Below are 25,299 nucleotides of genomic sequence, written 5' to 3'. Positions count from 1 at the left end.
TGCTTTTACGTTTGTGGCTTTCAGTTTTGCCCTTTTCCTTCTTTGCTTTCTAATTGGGAATATTTGGTGTTGGATCTTTATGTTTTGTTCGTTTTAATCAGAATTTGGGGAGAAAACTCCTGTGGGCATCTTCATCAGCCATCTTACTACATCAGTTCATTTCTCTTTACTTCATTCAAAGTGTGAGTTAGGGGAGCAAGCAGTCAAAACACTGGGAAGGCACATCACCCGCCCCGCCCCCAAAAAAAGCTTCCCCAAAATGGGGATAAGACATTGGTGTCAGTACCAGTGACACATGGTTAAGAATATGGGATAATACTACCAGGGTTTGAATTCCAGCTCCACTACTTAGGTATGTGAACTTGGACAGGTTAGCTTCACCTCTCTGTGACTTTGTATTTTCACCGATAAAATACAAGTACCAAGCTGTATTGTATTGGAATTATGGGAATTAAACGAGCTAATATTTATAAATGTTAATCCAATAATGTTAGTGCCTGTCACAGCCTGAAAACTCAGCTCCAGCACTGATGTCCTGGCAGCTGGAAGTCCCCAGCCAGAGGAGGCCAGGCTCTTGGAGCAAATGGAGCCCAGGCCAAGGGCCATAGCCCTAGTTGTGCCCTTTTGTGCCAGTGACAGAACAGAATGGGAGTGGGGAGGGGAGTCACAGGTGCTTCCGTCTGCTCCTAGTCCCTGTGAGAGTGGGGGGAAATGCCCAGTGTCCTCCTGGTAGGAAAGAACAAATAAACCTGTGACTGTTGAGGAAATCCCTAAGCAAGTCGAGAGGGAGAGACACGCAAGATGTTGGCCTCTGCTTTGCCCACTGTTCTTTTTAACAAAAGTTTTAAGGCGTTTGGTTACAAAGCAGTTGCCCCCTGGTTAATCTTCCTTAATTCTCTCCACTCTGATTTATGTATCATTTGCATCCAGAGGCATCCAGTGAGCAGACACTAGTCTGTAAATCCATATATGGGAACCCACTGGGACAGAGGATTTAAGGAGGGGTGGAGCCTGAGTTACTGAGAGCATTTTACTGGATTTAAGAGCTGGAGATCAATAGTAACAGTGGAGGGTCTGTTGACCCTAAGGTGAAGGAGTAGGCTGGTTTGTCTTTAACTTTCTTCTGGTCAGTGGGTGAGCCAAGCAGGGCCACAAAGCATTTCCCAGCCCTCCTGGTGATGACTTGTGAATGGAGTGTGCCCTGTGCCCTGTTCATCTGCTCTGTCCCGTGTGTTCCTGAGTGAACCGTGTTCCGTCCTGCAGCTTGTCCGAACAAGCACACGTCGCCTCATAAAGGTCCAGGACCATTACAGTATCATCACCAGGTGGCTTTTACTTATTCCATGTGGAATCAAGTCGTCAGGCAGCACAGCTGTGGAATATCTGGGATGTCAAAGTGACATTGATTAAAAGGGCTTGCCCACAAGTAGTGTCTAGACTTTTGTAAACCTTGGTGATTCACGGTGATGTGGAACCGAAGCGAAGAAGTAAAATCAAATTTAGGGAGAAGGAGTAGGAACTGCTGTTGATTTGCTGAGAAACATGTAACATTTTCAGCTTTGGGGAAATTTGGCATCAGGTTGATTTTATTTCTTCCAAGGCTGTTACATTACAAAAACAAAATAGGGCTTGCACAATTAGGTGTTTTTAATTCTGTTGGGTGAAGACTTTTTCTTCTCCTCTTGAATATATAAACTCCTGGGACTGCAGAAAAAGTTGGGGAAAAAATTCACATCTCGTGTTTGGACCAAATAGAACTTCCTTATATTGATAAGAGGCAATTAGGTATATCATATGCCAGAGAGCAGATAGAAATTTAGGAAGAAGTAGCACAAGTACTTGTGTGAGGTTTTTGTGGGATTTAATTAGCACTTTCTGTTTTGAAGGAAATGGAGGTCATAAATATGTAGATGAGGTACGGGCATGGCCCAGGTGCAACCTTTCAAGGTTATTTCAGGTAAATTAATTTTCATCAGATGGATTATGCAATCTTCAAGTCAACTTTAATAGTGTACTTTAGGGAGATGCTTGAGGCATTTTTCAAATGCATGTCTTTGGAGAAGAAAAAATCCAGGGACTTTACCAGTCAACGCTAAGAACTGGTGCAGTCTAAATCAGTTCACATGGACCCACAGAGACCAAGCAGCTTATTAGTAAACAAATCTTATGTTGCAGCTCTCCTGTGTCTCTAGCCCCTGAGTTACACTTGGATTCAAATCCTGGCACCTCCACTGTTAGCAGGGTGACTTGAATAAGGCTCTTGACCCTGTTCACTAAAATATGAAAAATAACTGTAACTGTACCTACTTCGAAGGATTGAAGGGAAGATGAGGTGAGATAAATCCAGAAGGCATTTAGCAGAATGACTTTGAAAAGGTTTACAGGAAGTGCTCAGTCACTGTAGCTATTGTTGTAGCTGTCATGTTTTGCTTTATCCTTCTCCCTATGGGCCATTTCAAGCCCACTTTGTTTATGGCAAATTTGAACAGAGGAAGTGACTTGGGGGCTTTTGGCAGCCAGGACTAGGTCCTGCACTCCTGATTCGCAGCCCTCTGTTTTTCTACTCAGTCCTGCCTTATACTTGGCTCTTCCTTGGCCACAGCTGGGCTTTCTTACCTCTCTGAAGCAAACCCTGAACCTTCATCAGCGTGGTCTCCATTTTCAGTTATGCTTCCTTCTCTGCCCATTAGAACTGCAACTCATTCTCATTGACTCCTTCCACAGCCCCCAGTGGCGGAGCGAGAACTAGAGTGCCATGTCCAGATTCACTTTCTCTGCTTCTGACCAGCTGTGTGTGCTTGACCACATGGCTTAGGCTCTCTGGGCCTTAATTCACTCCTGTGTTCATTAGGGATAGAAATCCCTGCCCTGTCTTGGAATATCACCTACAGATTCTCTGTGATGATGGAGCTCACTTCAAACAGTAGTGTGAGAAGGTGCTTTGATTAGTGTGAAGCTGAGTGTATACATAACTTCAGTACTGAATATATATATAAATATTCAATATGAAGCTGAATACACACACACACACACACACACACACACACACACACACACACACACACGTATATTTATGCCCAAGTATGACAGCAGAGGCATTTCTTTGCTTCGTTGGATGGAATATGCACAGTTGTCTCATTCCATCTTGTGATTTCACCCCTACCTGTGCTTTAGGTTAGGGGTGGCATCATGTTCTTCTCCAACATGTACTCTTTGCTTGTTTGGTCTCAGCTTGTGCCTGTGCAGACTGAATGAAGGGTTTAGGAAACCATTCTAAATATACCAAAAGGCTTTACCGAAAACAAAAAAACCTCAGAAACCAGTAGATGAGGTCACTCAAGCCGTCTCCAGATTTCTGGTCCGCAGATCCTGTTCCTGAATGCTATAGGACTTTAGGCAGGTCATTTAACCTCTCTGGGTTTCAGATTAGTCAGTGGCAGAGATGGCCTGGATAGTCTGTGTGGTTCCTTGTACCTTCAAATGTTTGGAGGTACAGGTATAGGGAGGAAGCTGCAGGACATGCTTCTGCTGCTCTGGCTTTATAAGTCTCGTATGCATTCTGTTGTCCAAAAGTATCCCAGCCACATAACCCAGGCTCTGCCTTGGCTCAGTTTACTTGAAGGAGGGCCAGCTGCAGGGGTTCAGGCAGCCACATTCAGCTGGAGGTTGATCTGGAAAGCAAAGACTCTTTCTTTGGACCACAGCCTTGCTGTTGCTATTTACAAGTGAGAGGAGTTAATTACAGAGAAGAATAATTACCTCCACCTGAAGCCTGCCAGATGTGCTCCTCTCTGCCTGCGGCCCCAAGCTTGCCGGAAGGTATTGCCGAAGGCAGTGTCAGTGACTCCATGTGTGCGAGGTAGGGAAAGCTTCCAGTTTTCAGCAGCCAGAGTCTACGCAGCAGCCCTGTGCAGGCCTCTGGAGCGGGCGTCTGGCAGGGCAGTGTGGTTAAAGGGTAGCTCCATGTTCCCTCTATCTCTTCCCCCAACTTGGCCTCCTGTATCACTTCCCCCCTAGTGTCTGTGTTGTGGGGCTAAAGTAACTGACCCCTTTGGACCATTAGGCCGCTAGGTTGGGGCATGAGAGGCCTCTGTTAATGTGTGGACATATTAACACTGAAAGCCATTGTTGGCCATTTACACCTTACATTGATTTTTTATGGCCACGGGCCAGATGAGTCATGGATGGAGGAAGAATGGAAGAAAAGATCTAGAACCCCGGGTGTTGCTAAGGAGGGTAGATGTGCGTGACGGTGCAGGGATGCCCTCGGAGCAAGTGGCACCGTCTAAGAGAGAAGAGGACCAGAAGCGCAAGCCCAGAGCCGTGTGGGTTAGAGGAAGGAAGAAGCCCATCCCGGTGGCCGCTGGGAAAATGAGAAAGGGCTCCAGGAGAAGACGCTGTTTGAACTGATCCTGGTAATTTGGACAGGCAGGAATGGGAAACTTCCTAAACCAAGGGAACTGCACGAGCAGAGACCCTAAGACAGCAAAGTGTCAATACTGCGCAGGCCATGCTTGAGAGAGCTGTGCAGGATTCAGGGTGTGATAGGAGCGCCTAAAGGAAGGATGGGAGGTCGGAAGGTTTATTGGTAAGATGGTGTGGAGACACCGGATTGGTCGGCTGAGCCGTTGGTGGGATATCTGTGGGTAGGTTGCTTCTGCCAACCGCTGATCCAAGTTGAGTTCACTCCTTGGGTGGCAAGTGAAAGCCATTTAGTACATGTGGACAGTTCCTCCCCAGCCTCCCACTCTCAGACCATAGGTGACAGCGCCGTGTGGGGTAGAGGCATTCCACTCCTGGTCAGGAAAGCAGTGCCCCGTTAGAAGGTCTATGATGTCTCGACAGGCATATTTCTGTCTTTCAAACAGGTAGTTGAGAGATTACTAAGAAAATGTTGTTAAAGAATCTGGTATCCAAGAAGAGAAGTCAGCCAGAATACCTAGTCCTGGAAAAGACCGTGATTTAAAATGACATGAAAACACATAATAAAATGTCTCCATTGGCTAGGGGCAGGAGGGGGTGAGGAGGAGGGTACAAGGACGGTTCTAAGTTCTAGAGTACCAGTAACAAACAGAAAAGAGGACACTTTGTAGACATGATAGAAATCAAATGAAGAACCTATGTTTCAGGGGATATGTTTTTTAAACAGTGTTCTACTACATGGTCATCTAGAATGAATTTGCTGTGGCCGACATGTTCAAAACAGCTGATCTTTTTGCTTATACAGATGCTAGCAAGATATACAATATATAGTCTTAACCCTAAGGGATACATTAGAAAAAAGAAAGGAATAAAATATGCTGGAACGGAGCAGGTCACAGTTGCCTCCGGGCAATAGAATCATGAGTCACACAGGCTATGGCAGTGAATATGCTTCTTAACACTTCTCTGTACTTGAAACATTTAACTTAGTAATTATGTATTATTTTGATAGTTGGGGGGAGGTAGTATTTAGAAGATTGTAGAGAAATAAATGTGGTAATAGAAAAATGATTCCCGTAGGAAGTTATTCCTTCCTTGACACTGACCTGTCACCAATCCAGGGAAGGTTGGGTCGAGGTGATGTTTAGTTGCTCCAAGCCTGTAGTGTCCCTCTAATGCTGAGTTTCTCCTTCCCTTCCCCTTTTGGGCTCCATAGTGGCCAGCTGTGCAATTCACCTTTTCTTTCTCTTCTTTTTCTTTCTTTTTTAATACATAGTTCATGGATCCTCGCTCTCCTTGGTTTCCAGCACGTCGTCCATTTATTCTACAGTGAGTATAAATCAGTGCTGTGTGGCTGTGTGTGTGTCAAAAATAAAATATAAGCGTGTCTCCTAGAGTATTTCCATTATTAGGGGATCAATTAATTAGGGAACAAGATTTGAAATTCACAAACAGCTATTGATTATAATGTACCAACCCATAAATCAGGAGCTGACTTTTGTTAAAGTGACATTGTGCTTCAGGTGGTAACTAGTTAGAATGCATGAGATGCCTCTTTCAGCCTTGTGTCTGCCTCAGTTTCTTTGTCTGTAAAGTAGAAAGAATAGCAGCCCCTACCTTGTGGAGCTGTAAGAATTAAATTTATGAAGATTACTATTCACTGCAATATAAATTCCTTGAGGACAAGGACTTTTGTATTCTGGTTTTATTCCTAGTTCCTAGAACCAGGCCTAGCGTATAATAGGTATTCAAAAAATAGGTTTGAATGAAATAAGAAAATGCGTGTAAAGCAATGAATAGAGTGCACACAGCACGGAGGAAGCTCTTGTAAATGATAGCTGCCATCAGTGAGAGGTCTACTGAACAAAAGCCAAACGTAATCATATATAGTCTGGATTTATTCAGTATGCGTACTTTTTATAGCTATGTACATAACTATCTTAAAAACTTTAACTAGGGAATTCTTATAGGAAAAGAAAAACATTTGGTGAATTGGGAATTCTTTAGCCCTAAATTCCATAGAGGACAGATGTTTTAATAACTCGGATTTTGGTAATGCCATGTATCTCAGCTATGTAGTGGGACAAACTGTAGATAGCCCATGTAAGTTAAAGGCCATCCCAGAATCAAGTTAAAGAGCCCAGGGTCTGACTGTTCTGTCTTAGGCCTATAGCGAGCAAACAGACTTCAGTGGTTGCTGACATGGTCTGATCTGAAGGACCTAGAAACATTTCTCTTCTGCTCCTACCCACCTTGCCCCTCCAATTCCACAATACCTCTTTGCTCTGCTAGTCATCTTGTCTGAAATTTTATCAGAGTCCTAACTTTCATTTTAAAGGCTTTATATACGGTAACCTTGGGAAGGAGTTTATTTAAGCCATTATCCAAGAAAGCGTAGGGATGGCCTTCTGACTATCAGCTATTGCATCCAATGAGTCCTTTCCTCTAGAATGAAACTCTGTGATGTGGGTACCAGAGTTGGTACTTTCAAACCTAGATTCACTTTTTCCACAATATTTACTGGCACCAAGTATATGCCAGGCTCTGGGCTGAGCCCTGAGGATGTGGTTTAGGTAGACAGAGGAGCCTGCTGCTAAAAGAGGAAGCCAGAGGCACAGAAGGCACAGGGAGACATGGGACTCTGGTTTCACAGGGTTGGTGCAGTGCAGCCGTAGCAGACATTTCAGTGCCCAAGTCCCATGTTTTCCCAGGGACTTCCCAGGGTTTCCTGTCAATACATTTTTCACTTAAAAAAGTGAAAAATGGGGGCCGGCCTGCATCAGCCAGCCTTGGAGGGAAAGAGTGTGAACTCCTCCACCTGTGAGAATTCAGATGCAGGAAACCATCACATGCAATTCCTGGCTGCTTCCCTTTATGCCAACCACTGGGAGTTCTTACAGCCACAGGCCTCTCTTCCAGTGTGTGGACCTGAAGCAGGCATTTTCATGAAACTTGAAGTTGTCTTTTCTGGGGGTGGGGGGTGGGGATGAACTGAGAGACTGGGATTGACCTATGTACACCAATATGAATAAAATAGATGACTAATAAGAACCTGCTGTGTAGCACAGGGAGTTCTACTTCACTTCGCTGTACAGTAGAAACTAACACAACGTTGCAAAACAGCTATACCCCCCCAAAATAAAATAAAACCATAAAAAAAATAGTCCTTTCTGAGTTGATATAAATTCACAAATTACCAAAGACCTAATAATAATAATAATAATAGCATGTTTATCTAGATGGCAAGAGACCCAAGGCCTAATCATAGTTTTCCCCTTACTGTATGACTTTGGACAATTTACCTCCTTATTCTGGGGGGTCTCTATTTTTTTCCTTGGCCTCAGGGAGCTGGGCCAGGTGGTCTCTGAGGTCCCCACAACCTCTGACATTCCACTATTCAGTGAGTCAAAGGTTCTCATGTGCTGTTCTTTACACATGTCTTCTCTGAGAATATAAGTTGCGTTTGCAAACTTTGAAAAAAAATAGTCTAATGTTTGAATGTTTTCGTGATGGCGTGGTGTGCTGATTCCAAGGAAAACTGCACGTCTGGCTAGACTCTGCTACCACCAAGCAGTAGTGTGTGGTCCCTTATCTACTGTTAGCTCCTTGGTGATGATGCAATTCTGAAACGAATGCTCAGGCACCTTCACAGGTGTTAAGGCAAAGAAGTTCACATTTGTTGTCTAAAAAGAGATCTCTGGATCCTCGTAAGTTGCCACCAACCCAGACCAAAGAGTCTGTTTAATGTCTGAGTGTTTCACAGGCTCTTCCTGGAGGATGATAGGCTCCCCACACCCCGCCCTGAAATCTCTGGAATTCTTAGATATTCAAGAATGTTCATTCTGGCTGAAATTTGCCTGTAATTGTAATTACACGGGAAAGAAAAGACAGCCTGATGCTAAACAAATGCCATGGAGAGCTCATGGCCAGCTCTTGGAGTAGAGAAAAACGGAAGAGGCCACATCTGGCATCAGACTTGCTTTCCTGGTTGGTAGGGAGCAGCCACTGAGTTCCCAGGGGAGCTGCCAAGGGGAGAGAGGCCTGGAGCTTCACTCCGAGCCCCCAGATGTACAGAAGAGCAGCAGCAGCTGGGGGCAAGATACAGAACACATGATTTCTCCAGGCGGCTGCTGAGAGCAGGAGCCCAACCCAGAGACAGGTGGGTGCAGAGACAGACAGTGGCAGCAGCCTGAGGAAGGGGCATTAGGCCTGTTGATAGAAGTGTTTATAAGTAGGCTGGTCCTCCGTGGATGGTTCAGCCTGTTAACAGACCCCCGCTCGCCTCCCACATGTTAGAGAGCTGTGACGTTATCCCCATTAACTTTGCTCCTCTGGATCAGACTCAGAAGCCAGGGCCTTATTTCTGGAAGGCCTCCAGGAGAATGTCGCTATAGTCAAAGAGCAGGAGAATGTGCTGGTTAAGATCATAGGCTCTGGAGCCAGACTGCCTTGGATCCAATCCCAGTTCTACCACTTATCAGCTGTCACCATGGGCAAATTATATTAGTACCTTTTCAAAGGGTTGTTATGAGGATTAAATGAATAATGAATGTCAAGTGCTTGGAACAGCCTTTGGCATATAGTAAGTGTTCAATAAAATGCTACGTATTATTACCCGAATGTAAGCAACATGAGATGTAAGGGACTTGGTCATTTCACAGCTGTATCCCAGGTTCTTAAAACTGTGCTTGACATAGTTGGAAATCAATAAATATAGGTAGGGGTGGTGGCGATGAACTGAGGACAGGCAGACAGACAAAGAGGGATGGCTGAATATTATCAGAGAGGGAAGAGTAAGCCCTGGGGACTTCTCCAAACCTTCTCCTGAAAGTGTTTCTTAGGTGAGGAGATTGTCTGGCTGTGTGACTTTAGACAAGATACCTACCTCTCTGAGCCTCAGAAGGAATACAAACCTACTTTGTGGAGTTACTGCAAGGATTAACTGCTTTGGCCCCCGTGTACCTAAAAATTAGTTACTATTGTTAGAAACCAGCCTGGAGGGAGACCCACCTGGGGCAGGATCAGGAGTGAGGGTGGGGGGAAGCAGGATGTTCAGGGCAGCCCCACAGGAAATGGCTACCCATTTATCCCAGCTGATGGGTATAGGGACTGCGGGGCCTCATGTATCATACCCCTTTGCATTCTCAACTATTAGAGAAGTACACGCCAGAGTCACATGCTGATTGTTTAAAATAACGGGTTTATCACTAGTAAAAGTGGATTAGGACACACATAGAGGACTCAAGGACAACACAGAGTCCTTACTGATTCTCACTCACCTGCCTGGCTCCCAAGTCACTGCTCCACCCCAGGGAAGTGCAAATGGTAGGCTGTGGAGAGAAGGGCAGGAACACATGCAGCGTTTTGAGAATATGTGTGTGTTGAGGGGTGAGGGTTTCTCCTTTAATGGGCCCCCCGGGAACCCCAGGGGAGAGGAAGAATAGTTCCCCCTGCTACAGGGTCCCCCAGCCCCTGTGGGCTTCCCCTATGGGAAAAGATAAGTAGCTTGTAGTCTCTGGCTGGCCAAGTGCTCTGTCACCAGAGCCCCAGGGCCCAGTATGGAAGGCTTTGCCAGTAAGAGAGCCTGCAGGCTTCGTCCTTGCTCCCCAGGGTCACAGGTTGCTGGGCGACTGGAGATGGAGCAGCAGGAAGGTGCAGGCCAGCTTCATTCTTACAACCTGGGGAGTCACCACGCTGGCTGAAAGGGCCTCCCAGCCCCTCTCACTTCAGGAACCTTCCTGCCCTACTGCTGTTTCTGCTTCACTGCCCTAGGGAGATGAGAGGGAGAGAGAAAATGTGGCAGAATTAACCTATGAGCTGTCCTCTGTACCTCCCAGGTAGGATTGCCAAATTAAATACAGAATGCCCAGTTAAATTTGAAATTCAGATAAACAACAAATAATTTTTTAGTATAAGTATGTCCCCGATATTGCATGGGACATACTTAAAAAAAAAAAAAATTGAAATTTAACTGGTGTCCTGTATTTTTATTTGCTAAATCTGGCAACTCTACCCTGGCTTATCCCCTTCTCATCACTCCTCCCTAGCATCACCTCCAGGTGGGAGCAGGGGCTCCTCGCAACCCAAATAGCTAGAGTATTTCCTAATCCTTCCTGATTTCTTAAAGTAACATGCTGTTTGTATTTGGCCTTTCTGATTGGTCACATTAATTGAACCAGTTTATCCAGAGAAGTCCACCAGGAAAGAAACTAATAAATCTTTAGGACTGCCAGAAGTGTCCAAATATGGTACTCCCTGTAGGCAGGACTGCACTCTTCTTTGTTCCTCAACTGGTCTAATTTCTTCTCTGTTTTTTCTTTATAGCCAGAAGAAAAGTGCCAGTCAGAGGTAAGGAACAGTTTGCTAGTTGTATTTTGTCTTTTGCTATTATCAGTTATTTCTCCCAGCTCATCCTGGAAGTAGACTCCCAAAGCAAGTCACTCTGTCCCTTGTCATCTTTAGATTCGCAAACTACGGCGGGAGCTGGACGCCTCCCAGGAAAAGGTTTCCGCTTTGACCACCCAGCTGACGGCAAATGTGAGTACAGACCCAGAGCGGTAGCCATTGCTACCTCTGAGCATTATAGAAACAGTGTGGTGTAATAAAAAGGACACAGACTTTAGCATCGTGGGTGTGTCAGCTCTGACCCTTAGTGGCATTGAGCTTTGGGCAAATTCTTTAACTTCTGAGCCTGCCTTTGCTTATCTGTGTGTTGGGGAATGATAATACTTAGCAGCGCTCAGGGGTATCACGTGATCAGTACCTGAAAAAGATTAAGTGCTCAGAAATGTTCATTTCCCTTTCTCTTTGTGATGATTTTCATCTTAGGAGGAAAAAAAGAAAGAAATCTAAGGCTCCACAATAAATAGCTGACTGCTCTGTAATTGTAATATACACAATTACATGTTCAGGAGGCACTGCCAACTGGCATTCAATTCAGCAACTGTTTTAAGTGCCAACTATGCCCTGGGCACTATGGGTTCAACAGGAAAGCAAGCACAGTCACTGTCATTTTAGGGTTCTTTCTCTGATACAGCAGAGAGACAAAATAATTTTGTTATAACATGATAGCTGTTATGATAGCAATAAAGGGTGAAGGTTGTAGGAATGTATAGGAGGAGCACCTAGATCAGTCTTAGTGGGGCTGGGAGAAGTCAGGAGAGGCTTCCTGGAGGAGGTGACATCTGATGAATGCTATGTAGGGGAGGATGCATGGCAAGGACAGCATTCTATCCAAAGAGAGTAATTCGTGCAAAAGCCCAAGGTGAAGATCTTGGTGCATTTGGAAACTATAAATAGCTCAGTATAATTAGAATCTATGGCTTGGATGTGGGGAAGAGGCCGGGGTGGAGGGGAGAAGGAAGTGGGAAGGAGGCAGGCATCGAAGAAAGGCAAGGGTCACGCCACATCATGGAGGCTCTCAGCTGTTAGGTGGTTAGGTTAGCTTCCTAACTGTGCTGTGGTTATAGGATTTGAGGGGTCAGAGTAGAGGCAGAGATCTCCTACCCCACCAGACCGTCTGTAAAGGAGCCCTGCCACAGAGCCGTGAGTTGGCGAGAGCGGAGGCTCAGAAGGCAAGAGCCTGAGGGTTTGCAAGGTGCTTCCTTCGGAGGCAGGGCTTCCAGCTGGGGAGTGTACAGCCCAGCCTGAGACCACAGATCCATGTGTGTGAGCCTGTCAGAAAGCCACCTGCATGATCCCCAGCATGCTGTTAACATGAAAAGCGACTTCAAAAGGTTGTCTTCTTTGGACCAGGAAGGTAATTAATATTTATCTGGAGCTTTTGCCTATGTAATTCCTGGCTTGAGCCTGAGTCTACTGAAGGAAACTTTCCACTGCACTTTAAAGTCTGCAAATGCAGTACCTAGCACAGTGCTTGACCTTGATTTATAGGCTCAATAATTAGTAACTACTCACACCTGTTCATTCTCCTGGGCTCTTACATTTCTGGAAATCTGAGTTTTTTTTCAAAACCCGATATACTAGGCTACTGTGTTTTATAATCCTTCTTTATTTTCTTGACTTCTTCCTCCATCTGTAACTCTATTCAAAGATCAGAAATTGATATTTGATCTGAAATTTGAGGCTTAGAGCCTAGTTAGGATGGCAGAGATATTCTTCTGTGGGTAGTCTTCATCTCGGTAACCAGATGCATGCATTCAAATGGAGAACCTACCCCAGACCAGGTGAGCCAGGGGTCTCCTCGAAACACATGCGGTTTGACAGCAAGTGGTTCGGAGCTACTCGCCTAGTTAAGAATTACAGCTGCTCAATGTCTGCCCCTTACGAATCAAAAAATAGTAATTAATTTACTTATCAATGAACTTGGATTAATTCCTCCAGTGACCTCACGCTGCCCCAAGGGACCTTGCACTGGGCCATTTGAAACTCCCCTCTCTGATCCCAAAGAGTAAGAGTGAGGTCCCTCACGTTATTATTATTCCAGAAGTATGTTTTACTCTTAACAAAAGCCGCTGAACCTAGTATTGTTTTAAAGTAAATATTTAGTCTTGCCACACACCACCGGCAGTGCTAACGTGTTGTACTGTCTGCCATCTTTCTCGCAGGCCAAGCTGTGTTTGTTTTCCTAGGACAAGCTACTCAAAGCCACCTTCTCTGGGTGTTTTTATAACACATGTGTTTGTTTTCCATGGAAATGTGAGCATGCTGCCTGCTGAGAAGGCTGTTGTGTGGCTCTGAACCAGCCTCTTGGCCCATATTTTCATAATTGAGATCGTGACACACAGTCCTTTTGCTCACCAGCAAAATGCGATTCTCTGGCTTCAGAGCAAATGTGGTTTCTTCTTGAGTTTGCAGAAGCACTCTCTTGATAGCAGTCTTCGTGGGGTCAGGTTTTTGCTTTTGTTTTTAACTGAATGGAAATTTTGAATGCCCACAAATAGAGTCTTGGGTGGCAGTCAAACGAAGAATTGAAATAAATGGAAATTCAGTCGTTTAAGTTTGACCTTGTCATTCCTTTGAAGTACATGCATAGCAGTCATTGTTTTTCACATCCATGTCTTGGCTTCATCCACGATGTGACTCTTGAATGGGTTGACTTTTGTTCTGCTACATTCTCCAGGGCAAAGTAAAGTATCTTTTTATTTAAAATGCAAAGGCATTTTCTCAATTCTTAATGAAGAGAGAGCATGCAATTAGAAAGAAGCTGGCCAGGCCACTCAACATTTCTATCACAAGTGCCCCTGCTCCCTGCCAGCTCCTATGGCCAATGTGAAAGAGACTCAACAGTTGATCCTAGAGATGTCTTATCCTCCATCTCCCTGTTTGATGAAGTCCAGTAACAGAGGCCTCTCACTCACCCCTCAAGTCTCTCCTCCTTAAACTGGAATGTCCACTGACCCCAACCCTCTTCACAGCCCAGGGTGACGCCTCCTTTCCTGCCCTTTTCTTCTTCACTCTGTGTGTCAGTCACCTTTTCTTCTAGAATTTTCCAGAACCATCAGATCTCACTTCTCCCAAGACTCAAGTATCTTGCTGGTCCTTCTCATTCCTCCTATGACCTTCCGTGTATCTACCCACCTCGCTCCTAAAACCTTTTCTTGATCTCTGTACACCTGTGTTCTCATGGTAATTTTTGTCCCTTTCTCAGTCCCATACCTGTTTCTTTCCCCGCAGTCTCTAGTCATTCCTGTGTTTTGCAATTCCTTAGCAGTTTGTAGAGCATTTTCAACTATATTGTTGCATTCAGTGCTCAAAGTCACCCTGGGAGGAACATAGATGTTGCTTCCATCTTATCCGTGAAGAAACCAAGGCCAGTAGGATTAGATGACTTGTCCTTCCTTTTTGGTTTTAACCATATTATCAGGATCCTCCGTCAACTAACTGATACTTCACCTGCTTGCTCTGTGCAAGAAGGAAAAAGGCTTACTGTAGAAACAGAGTTGCATCTTGCCCCTGCAGAGGGTTGCAGAGAAAGGGGCAGTCAGGGAAATATCACATTTTTCATTCCTAAGATTTTTTTTTTCATGTTTTTAACATCTCTGAAAATTGGATGCGTGTTTCAACTCTAATTGGAGGCATTTTAAAAACTGTCTTTGTAATATATAAAATAATAGTGTGTCTGATGCCATCTTCTAAGCGGTATATAAAAGTGCAGGGGAGCCCCAGGGGAAGTCCGAACTCCAGGGGGAACAGTGGGCAGGTTCTCTAAGGAGGGAGCAGATGGGCCTTTCGGTGGCTTTTTATTAACCAGGATGATAACGAGCAACATCTGCCCGCCGCTTCGTTCGTTCATTTTACAAACATGCTCAACATGAGCCTCTGTCGTGAGCTTGGGGAGCAAAAGGTCGCCCTGCAGTGTACTAGAGACCGACGTAAATCAGCGACCACAAGAACGTCTGTGTTTTTGACTGTGATACCCACAGTACACATCAGCAGTCCAGTGTGCTTGTGAGAGTGAATAGGAGGGAACCAGCCCACTCTGGGGGTGTCATGAAGACGTGCGCTGAGGTCTCTGGAGAAGGATGTACAAGAATCAGGTAGGGAGGCAGTTGGGAGAAGAGCATTCCAGGCAAAGGGGAAAGCATGCAGAAAGGCTCTACGGTGGAAAGAAGCACAGGGCGTTGGAGGACTGAAAGGCTAGAGTAACTGGGTCCCAGAGAATGGTGAGGAGTGGGGCTCAAGAAGTCACCGGGGGTTAAGTCACGTGGCCACATTAGGGTTTCCGTCTTTAAGGCCTGGCACCCTTTAGGCATTCCTACCTTGAAGGTAACACAGCTGAAGGGAAATGTGTCTTTCCCCTCCAGGCTCACCTCGTGGCAGCCTTTGAACAGAGTCTTGGAAACATGACCATCAGACTCCAGAGCTTAACCATGACGGCCGAGCAGAAGGTAAAGCAGAAGGGACGCTTTTTCTCTCCCTGCTTGGAATTAACAACAAACCTAAAAGCATTATTCTTTTTTATTCCAGAGAGTTGTATAGCTTTTAGTGTGCTTGTTGGACTATTGGAATTGAATCTGAAAGCATAGGGGTGTTGAGTGCGAATATGACCTCGATGGAGGGGCAGTAACTACATCGGCAACAGATCTTAGTGCTGTTCTTCCTGCTTGGATGTGCTCATATATGTCTGTTGAAAATTGACCCAACCCAGTGTCGGAGACAAAGGTTTCCTGCAACTCCTTCATTCCCTCGACCCTCCTCTAAGCTGATGCCAAGTTGCACTTCAGTTGAACTCGGTGCAGAATGATGTGGGGATAACCAGTATTTTTACCTGTTCCTTAGGATTCAGAACTGAATGAGTTAAGAAAAACCATTGAGCTGCTGAAGAAACAGAACGCAGCTGCCCAGGCTGCCATTAATGGAGTAATTAACACCCCAGAGCTCAACTGCAAAGGTAAAGGAAGAGAAACAGCCGTCAGACCAGTGACCTGCCTGCCCTTAGGAGCCCTCCCCTGACAACATACGATGCAGCCTCCCTGCCCGCGGGTGGATGTCCGTGTCACTCGGACAGGTTGTAGGAGGCACTTAATCCAGTTCCTTCTAGCCTCTAGGAAGATAGCTATTTCCAGCATATCCTCTTCTCTGATGTATCTCAAAGTGAAAGAAAATATATCTCTTGGCAAAGTGTCAAATTATTTCACAGCCTTCACTTTATGAATGCTTTGATATTTACATATGGACGTGGGACAGCCTGAAATGGGTTTGTCTCTCATTTGTCCCGGAAAATATTTTGAAAGGAATTGCTTTGTCCTTGTATATCTTACTTGGGGTAATGAGGGGAGATATGGGCACGAGGAGGAGTTATATCCAGAAAAATGATACTAAGAGTACCGATAGAAAAGTAATAGTGAAAGCTAGCATTACGGAACATTCACTGTGTTCGAAGCACTGTGTTTAGTGTTTACCTTATTTCATTATCCCGTTTTCTTTCCGTAACACGCTTATGAGTGTGATGCTGGTCCTCTCCCCATTGTACTGAGGGAATACTGAGTTTTAGAGGTGAGAGTCCCATCCTGAGGTCACAGAATATATTCGGTGAAACAGAAATGGAATGAGAACCTAAATCTGCCCCTGAAATGGGTGCTCTTAGAGACTGGACTGTCAGGGTCATTCTGTGCTTGTGGGGACTCTGTCTGCAAACTTTATTTTGGTCTCACTACGATTATGGGCAGTGTTATGTCTGGTACCACTGTTATCTCAGGCATTAGGCCTCCTGGAAAAGCGAGGCTAGAGGTGACGTGGGAAGGATTGACAAGAGCTGGCCAGGCACAGCAGAGGGAGAAGAGCCTCCCAGGAAGAGAGACTAGCACCTGTCAGGTGGTGAGAGGACATGGGCTGGGCATGTCCAAGGGCACAGAAGAAGGCTGGTGCAGGAGGGGCAGGAAGAGCAAAGGAGGGGGCGCTCACAACACAGGCGACGATTGCCGCAACTCACAGACACATTTTAGCTCCAGAGATGGATGTGGGGGGATTCTCTCTAAGCCTCCCCTGACTTCTGTGTGTAAAATGGAGAGAGCCCTCCTTTAACTGACCAAAGAGGACATAGCATGCACCTACTTAAGGACCTTAAAACCAGCATCAGGGAACAGAAGGTGATGCCTAATGGGAAATACCTGCTAGTCCTTGGATGTGTGGATTTAAGTGTCAATCGCGAAGCAAAGAAAGGAGCGAAAGTCAGCAGCTCCTGATGTCCTGCCTTGGGTTTCCAGGCACCGGTACCTCCCAGTCCGCGGACCTCCGCATCCGCAGACAGCACTCCTCTGATAGCGTCTCCAGCATCAACAGCGCCACCAGCCACTCCAGCGTGGGCAGCAACATAGAGAGTGATTCAAAGAAGAAGAAGAGAAAGAATTGGGTGAGTGTGCATCCAGAGACTCTCGCGGGTCCTGACTCAATGAGTCAGGCTCGGAAACAGTGTGCCCCAGATAAAGCCCAGGCCAGCTCTTAACTTCACAGCACACACCTTTGGGAGTCAATCCAAAGGAGTGGCTTGTGGATAGGTTCCTACTACAGTTGATGTGGTGCTCAGCCAAATGCTAGGATATATGAAATAACCACTTCCTTGTAGTTTTTCTGTTTCGTGAGACGTTACATGAAGCCCTCATCTTTCATTTCATCTGTGTCATTTCTTCCTCATCATATGCTGGCCACAAAGTTCCAGATACTAGAGCAAAGTTACTCTTAAGTGGTTTTTTCCTTAGTTCCCAAGTATTTTTTGGAGTGTATGTCACTAGTTATCTCATCATTAACCACAGTCCTTATCTGTTTATTTACATAATTGCCTGTGACGGCATTGAATCACCTACCCTTCTCTTTGAAAATTTTTTGATCATTTGCTGTAAGTAAAAGTTTCATAATGTAATTGTTAGCAGTTAGTGAGTGGTTCTAAACTGAGGGGAGCAGGAGTTATACCTCAAAATAGCAAATATAATAGAACAGTCTGCAATGCAGTGCTTCTCCATGTTTCCATAATCCCATCGAGCTACTTGACTTTCCATACAGTGGCCTCTTGAGCAGTTTTTCCCATTCTTCTTGGGAAATTCCACTCTCTCACCCCACCCAATTTTTAGTTCTGTGGTGAGGGCTGTGGAGTTACGATTGACGTTTGCTGCTCCCCGACTTCAGTGCAGGGACACCCGAAGTTGATCTGAAGTTGGCCAGGACTCACAGGGCCCTGTTTGTCAATGCACAAATGTGAAAACACAAAACAGCATTGTGTTTTCCTAGTAGCTTCGTTGTCATCATTCATTCCATACACTTCTCATTTTGTGTTATCTTGGATGGGTGGCGAGGTCTAGTGATGGAGGAGTCGAGGACTTTTTTGATTATTGATGACTTGCATTGGGGGCAAGCTGAAAGCCCAGTTCAGTGTGATCCTCTCATCATTCTGATTAAATTTTCCTTTATGTTACTAATGGCTTTTAGTCAACTCATTGGCTATGACTTAAACAAATAGAATTAACTCATCACTGTTTCTAGTATGCTTTTGATAAATATGGTCCAATTTAATTGTCAAAGTGATGAGAGAATTATTTTCTGTGAAAAATCATGATTATCCATTTTCTTTAATTCAGAAAATAAAACTTGTTTATTTTAAGACAGTTCTTGGTTATCGGTGCAATTGGGGCAGATAGGTAATTGGCATCCTCAGATAATCCCAAAGCTTAATTTTGTCTAATCTTTGTAATCTCCTCTTCTACCTGGTATTTTACCAGAGGTTGAGCAAGGATTTATTTAGCTTGGTATGTGCCAGATTCTTCTGTTTCTGTGACTACTCTCTGGAGATATGGCCAGAAATAGGAAATGGGAGAGAAATGGGATCCAGACTTGCCCACAAGCTGGACATGCAGTTTGTTATAGGTGAAACTTTGATGGGAGAAAATTCCCATTATTTCAGAATGGTCCATTTTCTGAATTTCACAATGGCTAAGTAAATGCCCAGAATATGTTTTCAGAAGGAAAAAAGACTTTACGGAAAGGAAATTATTTTATAAAAGACATTTTTCAAGATGAAACTTGATATTTTGGCCTAGAAAAATACATGTTTACCAAGACTTTCAGAGAAGACATTGCACTTTCAATTCTTTATGTTGTCACTAGAATTTTTCAGATCTATCTCATGGTTTGTGGCATTTGTGATATAATAGTTCCTTTTTCCCAATGTGGTTAATACATTTCTTTAACATATTTTTTTGAGCAAGAAGTGAGGCGACTAATTTTCTGCTTTCATTATATTATGTGTATAGAAGGACAGCAGGAGCTCCTAAATGCATATATCAAAGAGCTATGCAGCCATGTTGGGACCAGTGCAGCAGTGAAGCTACCCTTGCTAAGAAAAGAAGACATGCCAAATAATAATAATAAGGCTTAGAGATGACTGATAAAAAAAGCCAGAAAAGAATAAGGAGTGTAGGAAGGTGGGGCAGTCCTTTCAACCAGACAGAGAAGCTTGCAGAGCTCGGATTGTAGAGGCCTCCAGACTCTCTCCCTTCTGTAACAGAGGAAGGTGCCCTTAATGCTTTGGGGGATTCCTGATCCCACCGGAAACCTCCTCTCTGTATGGTGTTTATTATTTAGCCACGTCATGTCTGAAAAGTCCGAAGCTTTCCCCGTCACTGGCTTTCTCTGTTAAAAATTGTCTTTTTTCCTTCCCCTTCCCCATTTTTGCTTGCATTTTCTCTGGCAGGTCAATGAGGTAAGCAAGACCAACGTGACTATCAGATACCAAGCTAACCCATCCATTGATATGACTAACCTCATCCGCATCCGTCACCATGTCTGAGCACCCTGCTTTGTTGCTGTGTCACCTCCTCCTCCCGACATCCATCTGCTGAGCCAGGCTCTGTCTTGCTGTTGGCATCTAGTCTTGACCCAAGAGTAGGCATGGAATGTTACCTGCAGGTCCAGTCCCCTGAGCTGTCGACACCAGATAACTCTTTTTCCCTTAATGCACTGATTCGAGAGAGCTGTTGGGAACTTTTTTCATGGCTGGGAGGGGAACGCGTGGGAAAAGTAATTTGCTGTTCTGTCTGCATGTCTCCGTTTTGCCAAAGCCTAAGGGGTGGTCGCCGCTCCTGCCAGGCTGACGGTCTTGTGTGTTCAGTTACGCAGCTCCTTCAAGCAAGCCTTCGGGAAGAAGAAGTCCCCCAAGTCGGCATCCTCTCATTCAGACATTGAGGAGATGACGGATTCTTCTCTGCCTTCCTCACCAAAGTTACCACACAACGGTTCCACGGGCTCCACTCCCCTGCTGAGGAACTCTCACTCCAATTCTCTGTAAGTCTGTCTGCTGCGGTCGCTCTGGTCAGACGACATCTTTGGCCCCTGGGGACTCTCTCCGGCAGGAACGGCTAGGAGTCCTGTTACGTTCTCTCTGCTCCTTGGGGTCCTTTGTGTCTTACGCTCATAAGACCGTGCGTGTTCTTTCAATGTTTGGGGACTGGAGAGTTTAAAAGAGAAAGGAGACTGGAGTTTTTGTTCTGCTGGCGTCAGTGTGGATAATAGCTGGCTGGTCTTGGGCAAGCGGCTTAACCTCTTTTTTGTTTCCATTTCTTTGTCACATTGGGGTAATAGTTGTCTCCTTATCCTCTGCTAAGGATTGAGCAAGGTAAGTGGATGTGAAAAGCTACAACCGTTATGCTCTGGCAGGGAGATGATGATATAAGTGTTGGCAGTTTGGGCTGAAATTCTGGTTCATTTGGGTGACAGGGCTTAAAGAGATTACACTTTTCTTCTTTGATCAAAATTTAGTGTTGACTCTTTCTCTGAGGTCAGCACTCAGGAATTAGAAGTTTAAAAAATGGAGCGGTTCAGTGACAATTCTCTTTTCCAAAGAGCTCTGTATTTCCTAGAGTAATTCATCACCATGAGCTCTCCCGGTCGATTGTAAATGAGTCAGTTTGTACAGAGCTCTTCGGGAACACAGCTGGTTGAGTGAGACAGGCAATTGCTCACTTGGCCGTGGCTCAGGTGCTGTTCCCCTTGGCACCAAGTTACATAAAGAGAAGAGTCATCTGCTCTTGCTCAGCCAACCTCCCATGATTTCCATCAGGCACCCCACTGTGGGGTCTTGGAACCCTGTCCTGTGGGCCCAGGTCCTCTGCTGAGTGTCCAGCCAGCAGGCAGGGAGGGGAGAGAGTGTGGGATGCTGCAGGCAGGCATTGTGGACCAGGCCTCTTCCCACCGTCCACTGAGCAGGGCTTAGAACCTTGGCGGGAAGAAGTGACATCAGTGTGCCTGGGAGGGGGAGGAGGTGGACTGTGGTGCACATGTGGCCGACTCTGCCTCCCAGTGAGCAGGGCAGCCTTCCTGACGGAACCCAGAACCAGGCCTGGTGTGTCTGAGAAAGGAGAGGATGGCCAGTCTGGCTGCCGCATCACGGGCACAGCAGAAAGTGGTGGGAAAGGAGGCACACAGAGGCGGGGCCTAGAACATGTGAGGCTTTGAAACCAAAGTGAATTTGCATCTGATTTCCTGTGTGATGAATAGGCTTTGGAGAGTTTTCATCAGGAATGTGAGACCATCTGAATTAGCGTTTCACAAAGCTGTGAGTCTCTTTTCGGTGGATAAGGGACCTAGGGGAGCAGGAGTGGAGGAGGGAGACCATGCAAGAGGCTAACAGCACACTCCCCGCACCAGCCGCTCTGGCGCATTTCCTGTTCTTTGAACTCTCCACTCACTCCCCATCTCTGGGCCTTTTGCCTTTTCCGTGCCCTCTGCCTGGTACGCTCCTCTCCAGAGATTCACTTCCTTAAGGTCTCTGTTCAGTGTTACCCTATTCGTAAGGTCTGGCCTAGGCATCTTGCATAAAACAACACCCCCCCGCCAGCCAGCACTCCCAACAGCCTCTTCCCCCTGTTTTATTTTTCACCATTGCAGATATCACCCCCTGTCATGGGGCTTTTCCTTGGTTATTTTTCCTTTGCCCCTACCCCCCAGTCTACAGCTGAAGCTCCATGGAGGTAGGTGGTCTGTCTGTTTCGCAGGCATTCAAATATTAGGTGGAATGAGTGACTGATGCTCACAGTGAGTCCTGGAAGGATCTAGGGTATATTCTGGAAGGAGAGTTGAGAGCACATGGTGGTGTGGATTGTGAGGGAAGGAGAAGAAGAGTCCTTGAATATTCCGAGATGGGCAACTTGAGGACTTGGGTGTGTGGAGGCATTGTTTCTGGCATGAGTGGGAGACACACACAGAGCTGGGTGGGGATCAGGAGCTCTGGTTTGACCACGTGAAGTGTGAGATGCTCAGGAGACATCCCTGCGGAGGTGCCGGCCAGCCTGGAGTTCCTGGAGGTAGAGATTTGGGAGATGTGGGCTCAGAGGTGGTTTCGAAAGCTGGGAAACTGGAGGGATTCTGCAAGGGGTTGAATGGAGTTGGGGAAGAGGCAGACGGGCAAGGACTGAGCTCTGAGGCTCTCTGATATCTGAGGTTCAGGAAGAGAACGTAGAGCAGCCAGCGAGGTGGGTGGACACCCAGGAGCAGAGAGAAGAAACTTAGGAGTGGGGAGTAGTAACTGGGCCAGAAGCTGCTGGGCGGCCAAGCAGCAATGCACTCAGCCCATGGGGCTCCAGGAGACCGTAGGCGGAGAGCTCCCTCCAAACCACTTTCCCCATAGGGCTCGGGCGGGGCCCACTGTTGGCTCCGCATCCCTTTCCTGACATTCCGCAGCGTCCATGCACACTGGAGATGTTTGTTTTGGGTCTGGTTTTCCAAAGGGTGGGCAGAGAGCAAAGGCTTCTTCCCAGCCTCAAAGGGTTTGTAAGAATGTGCAGATCTAGACTTGAGAAGGAGTTCAAAGAAGAAACCAAAGGCAGAGGAGTCGAGGCTCAGAAAAATTCCTGCCCCGTGGGTGGAAGGAATGACCGTGTGGGGAGGCAGTGTTTCCCACACGCGGGTGTGTAAAATCAGGCATGCCCCCAGCCCTGCCTCCTGGGCGGGATGGTGGGAATATGCTGGGATTAAGGGTTAGGGGCTGAGTAGGAAAAATTAACATCAGGTTGCTTCAGTACGTGGTCCACACAGGGAACAAGCATGTGTTGAGTGCCTGCTGGATGTAGTTCATGAGCGTCCGCCCTGGCGTTAAGCAGACCCACCAGATCTGTTTGATTCTGACATTTTTAACGGGCATGTGAATTTCTTTATGCCTCAGCCTCCCCGGTTTTAAAATAGAGGTAACTGCAGTGCCTCTCCCCGGAGTCAGTAGTGTACATAGTACATTAAATAACACACTGCAGACGCCTAGCACAGGGGTCCACGTATTCAGTGTATGTTATGTGTTGATCGGTGTGATCAGATACCACAAATGAGGCAGAGAAGAACCTTGGTCCTAGGCCACACAGGGAGTGATTATTGATGACACGGCAGAACCAGGGGAGAAGGCTCTGTCCGGGGCAGTAGGCACAGGGACTAACTCTTAGTTGGGGCTTGTTTTCAGCATCATCTCTGTGTTACAGGACAGCCCTCCTGTGAGCCTCACCATGCTGTGCTGCTGAGAACTGGCCGACGCGGGGGGCGCATGGGAGGGCCTTGGACTCTTGGTGCAGTTACTCCCGACAGACTTTCTTCCTTATAGTGTGCTTCCCTTTTTAAAGTCGTTGTTTGGCCAAGCTTCACAGAATAACCCATGTGATAAATTCAACAGAGTGGGTGCCGAGGAAAGCTTCCTGGGAAAAAAGCACAGACCATGTGAAGGAGAGTGGAGCAGAACGCCTTGCTGTGTGACAGACAGACAGGGTGAATCAAAGCTGACCGTTCTCTGCAGTGAACTAGAATCTTTGAGATCTGTGCAGGACATGGTTTGGCTAAGACCAGAGTGTCACCGTGGAATTTTGTTCAGACTTGACACTCCATTTAAACCAGGAAACCATAGTCTTGTCTCAAGAAAGAACCAGTTTTTGCAAGCTCCCCTCGAAAACCTACCAAACCAAAGAAAGTATGACTGTTATAGTTAAACCCTACAAACCACAGGCTACCCAAAGCACAGAGAGCGGGGGGGTTGGCGGGGGCAGAGGACGATCTGATTTCTAAAGACATTACTGTCTCTGGAGCCCTTTTAGGCCCAAATCTGTTGGCCTCAGTTTCTCAAAGGTATGAAATGGGAATACGGATAAGATTTGCAAGGGTCTCTTGGAGGTTTCAGAAGATTTTGAAGTAGAGACATTTTCTGGGCTGCTGACAACTTTTTATAAAATAGGAGATGGTTTTGTGTATCTCAAAACAGTTCAGGGGGCAGGTGAAGAAAATAGCCACAAAAAAATTTGGCTGTTCAGGTGTTAAATTTTTCTTCTAGTCCTTTCTGCCCCTGAAATACAATTACATCTCTTTTAACAATTATCATGGGTTTCCTTCGGCAACTAACATTTCCACTCCCTCTACCAATTTCACAGGTCAGGTTTCATTTGGCCTCAAATCCAGTACTTGGGTCTTGGAGAGAGGGCTCGGGTGATTATTTTTGTAGAGACCACGTGCTCATCATGTTGTTCAGAGATAATCAGCTTCAGCTTCATAACTTTATGAACTTTTTTTTTTTTTTTCTTTCTTTCTTTTTTCTGTTTTCGATCCAAGAAATGTTAAAGCCTTCTCTTCTGGATCACCCCACACCTCAGCTCCTATAATCTTTAAAATCAACACAACTTGTTTTTTTTTAATAGAACTATCTTTTCTAACATTGCAGTTCATCATGACTTTTAAGATCTTCCACTGTGTGCTGACTTGCCAGGTATCTGAAGGGCAAACCTAAGTAATCGAATAAGGAACCCAGCCTGGAAGGACCACCTCTTAAAACAGAGGGACTCACAGGGTCCCATAGTTTCCTGATTTGGTGTCCAGCTGGGGAAGTAGGACAGCTCACTATGCTGTTGCATGTTTTCAGATAAAATTTTGGCTTTCATGCCACATAATCCTCTCTGCTAACTACCTGAGATGTTTCTCTTCTTTGCCATGCGCTTATTAAGCAGTGTGGGGAGTGGGGGAATGAAAGAATGTTTCTCTATCTAGACACCTTTAGGGGAGTGGGTTTTAGAATGTGATCAGAAACAGACTAGCATCTTCCAACCATGTCTTTAGGTTTCTTCCCCTTTTTGGCAAATAAAAATCACCCTCAGCTGTCTGACCCTGGAGTGTCTAATCTTTACAACAGACAGTTGAGCTCATTTCTCTGAGTGGGTTTAGATCTCAAGGGCCACGTGGTATCATTATAGGGGCCCAGCTGTGTACACATTACGGAGGGTTTCAAGCCCCCAAGGTTACTATTCCCTTTCGCTGGCTCCTGTTTATCCCTAGATCAGTGGAATCTGGCTGAAAGGCATACCGGAGCCATTCAGATTGCCAAAACTCTGCAAAGATAAGAGTGTAGAGAAGCCCTAAAGTCTGTGAATTTCAGGTGCTTTTGATGTCGTCACTTCCGGGAAGCACCAG

General features: G+C 45.8%; 1 protein-coding gene across 3 annotated transcripts in view; it reads left to right on the top strand.

The window, feature by feature from the left end:
- The window catches only part of NAV2 (neuron navigator 2), a 389,315-nt gene that overhangs the window by 335,888 nt on the left and 28,128 nt on the right, over positions 1 to 25,299 (top strand). For all 3 annotated transcript variants that reach the window (XM_057748181.1, XM_057748182.1, XM_057748180.1), the window contains 7 exons: positions 5,699 to 5,751; positions 10,747 to 10,770; positions 10,885 to 10,959; positions 15,189 to 15,272; positions 15,664 to 15,775; positions 17,091 to 17,236; positions 19,985 to 20,157. In XM_057748181.1, coding sequence (XP_057604164.1) covers positions 5,699 to 5,751; positions 10,747 to 10,770; positions 10,885 to 10,959; positions 15,189 to 15,272; positions 15,664 to 15,775; positions 17,091 to 17,236; positions 19,985 to 20,157 — 667 coding nt within the window. The remainder of the gene's footprint in view (positions 1 to 5,698; positions 5,752 to 10,746; positions 10,771 to 10,884; positions 10,960 to 15,188; positions 15,273 to 15,663; positions 15,776 to 17,090; positions 17,237 to 19,984; positions 20,158 to 25,299) is intronic.

This window comes from Hippopotamus amphibius, chromosome 9 (genome assembly GCF_030028045.1).
Source record: "Hippopotamus amphibius kiboko isolate mHipAmp2 chromosome 9, mHipAmp2.hap2, whole genome shotgun sequence".
Lineage (NCBI taxonomy): Eukaryota > Metazoa > Chordata > Mammalia > Artiodactyla > Hippopotamidae > Hippopotamus > Hippopotamus amphibius.
Note: the sequence above shows the minus strand (reverse complement) of the source record. Positions and strands in the feature narration are given on the sequence as shown.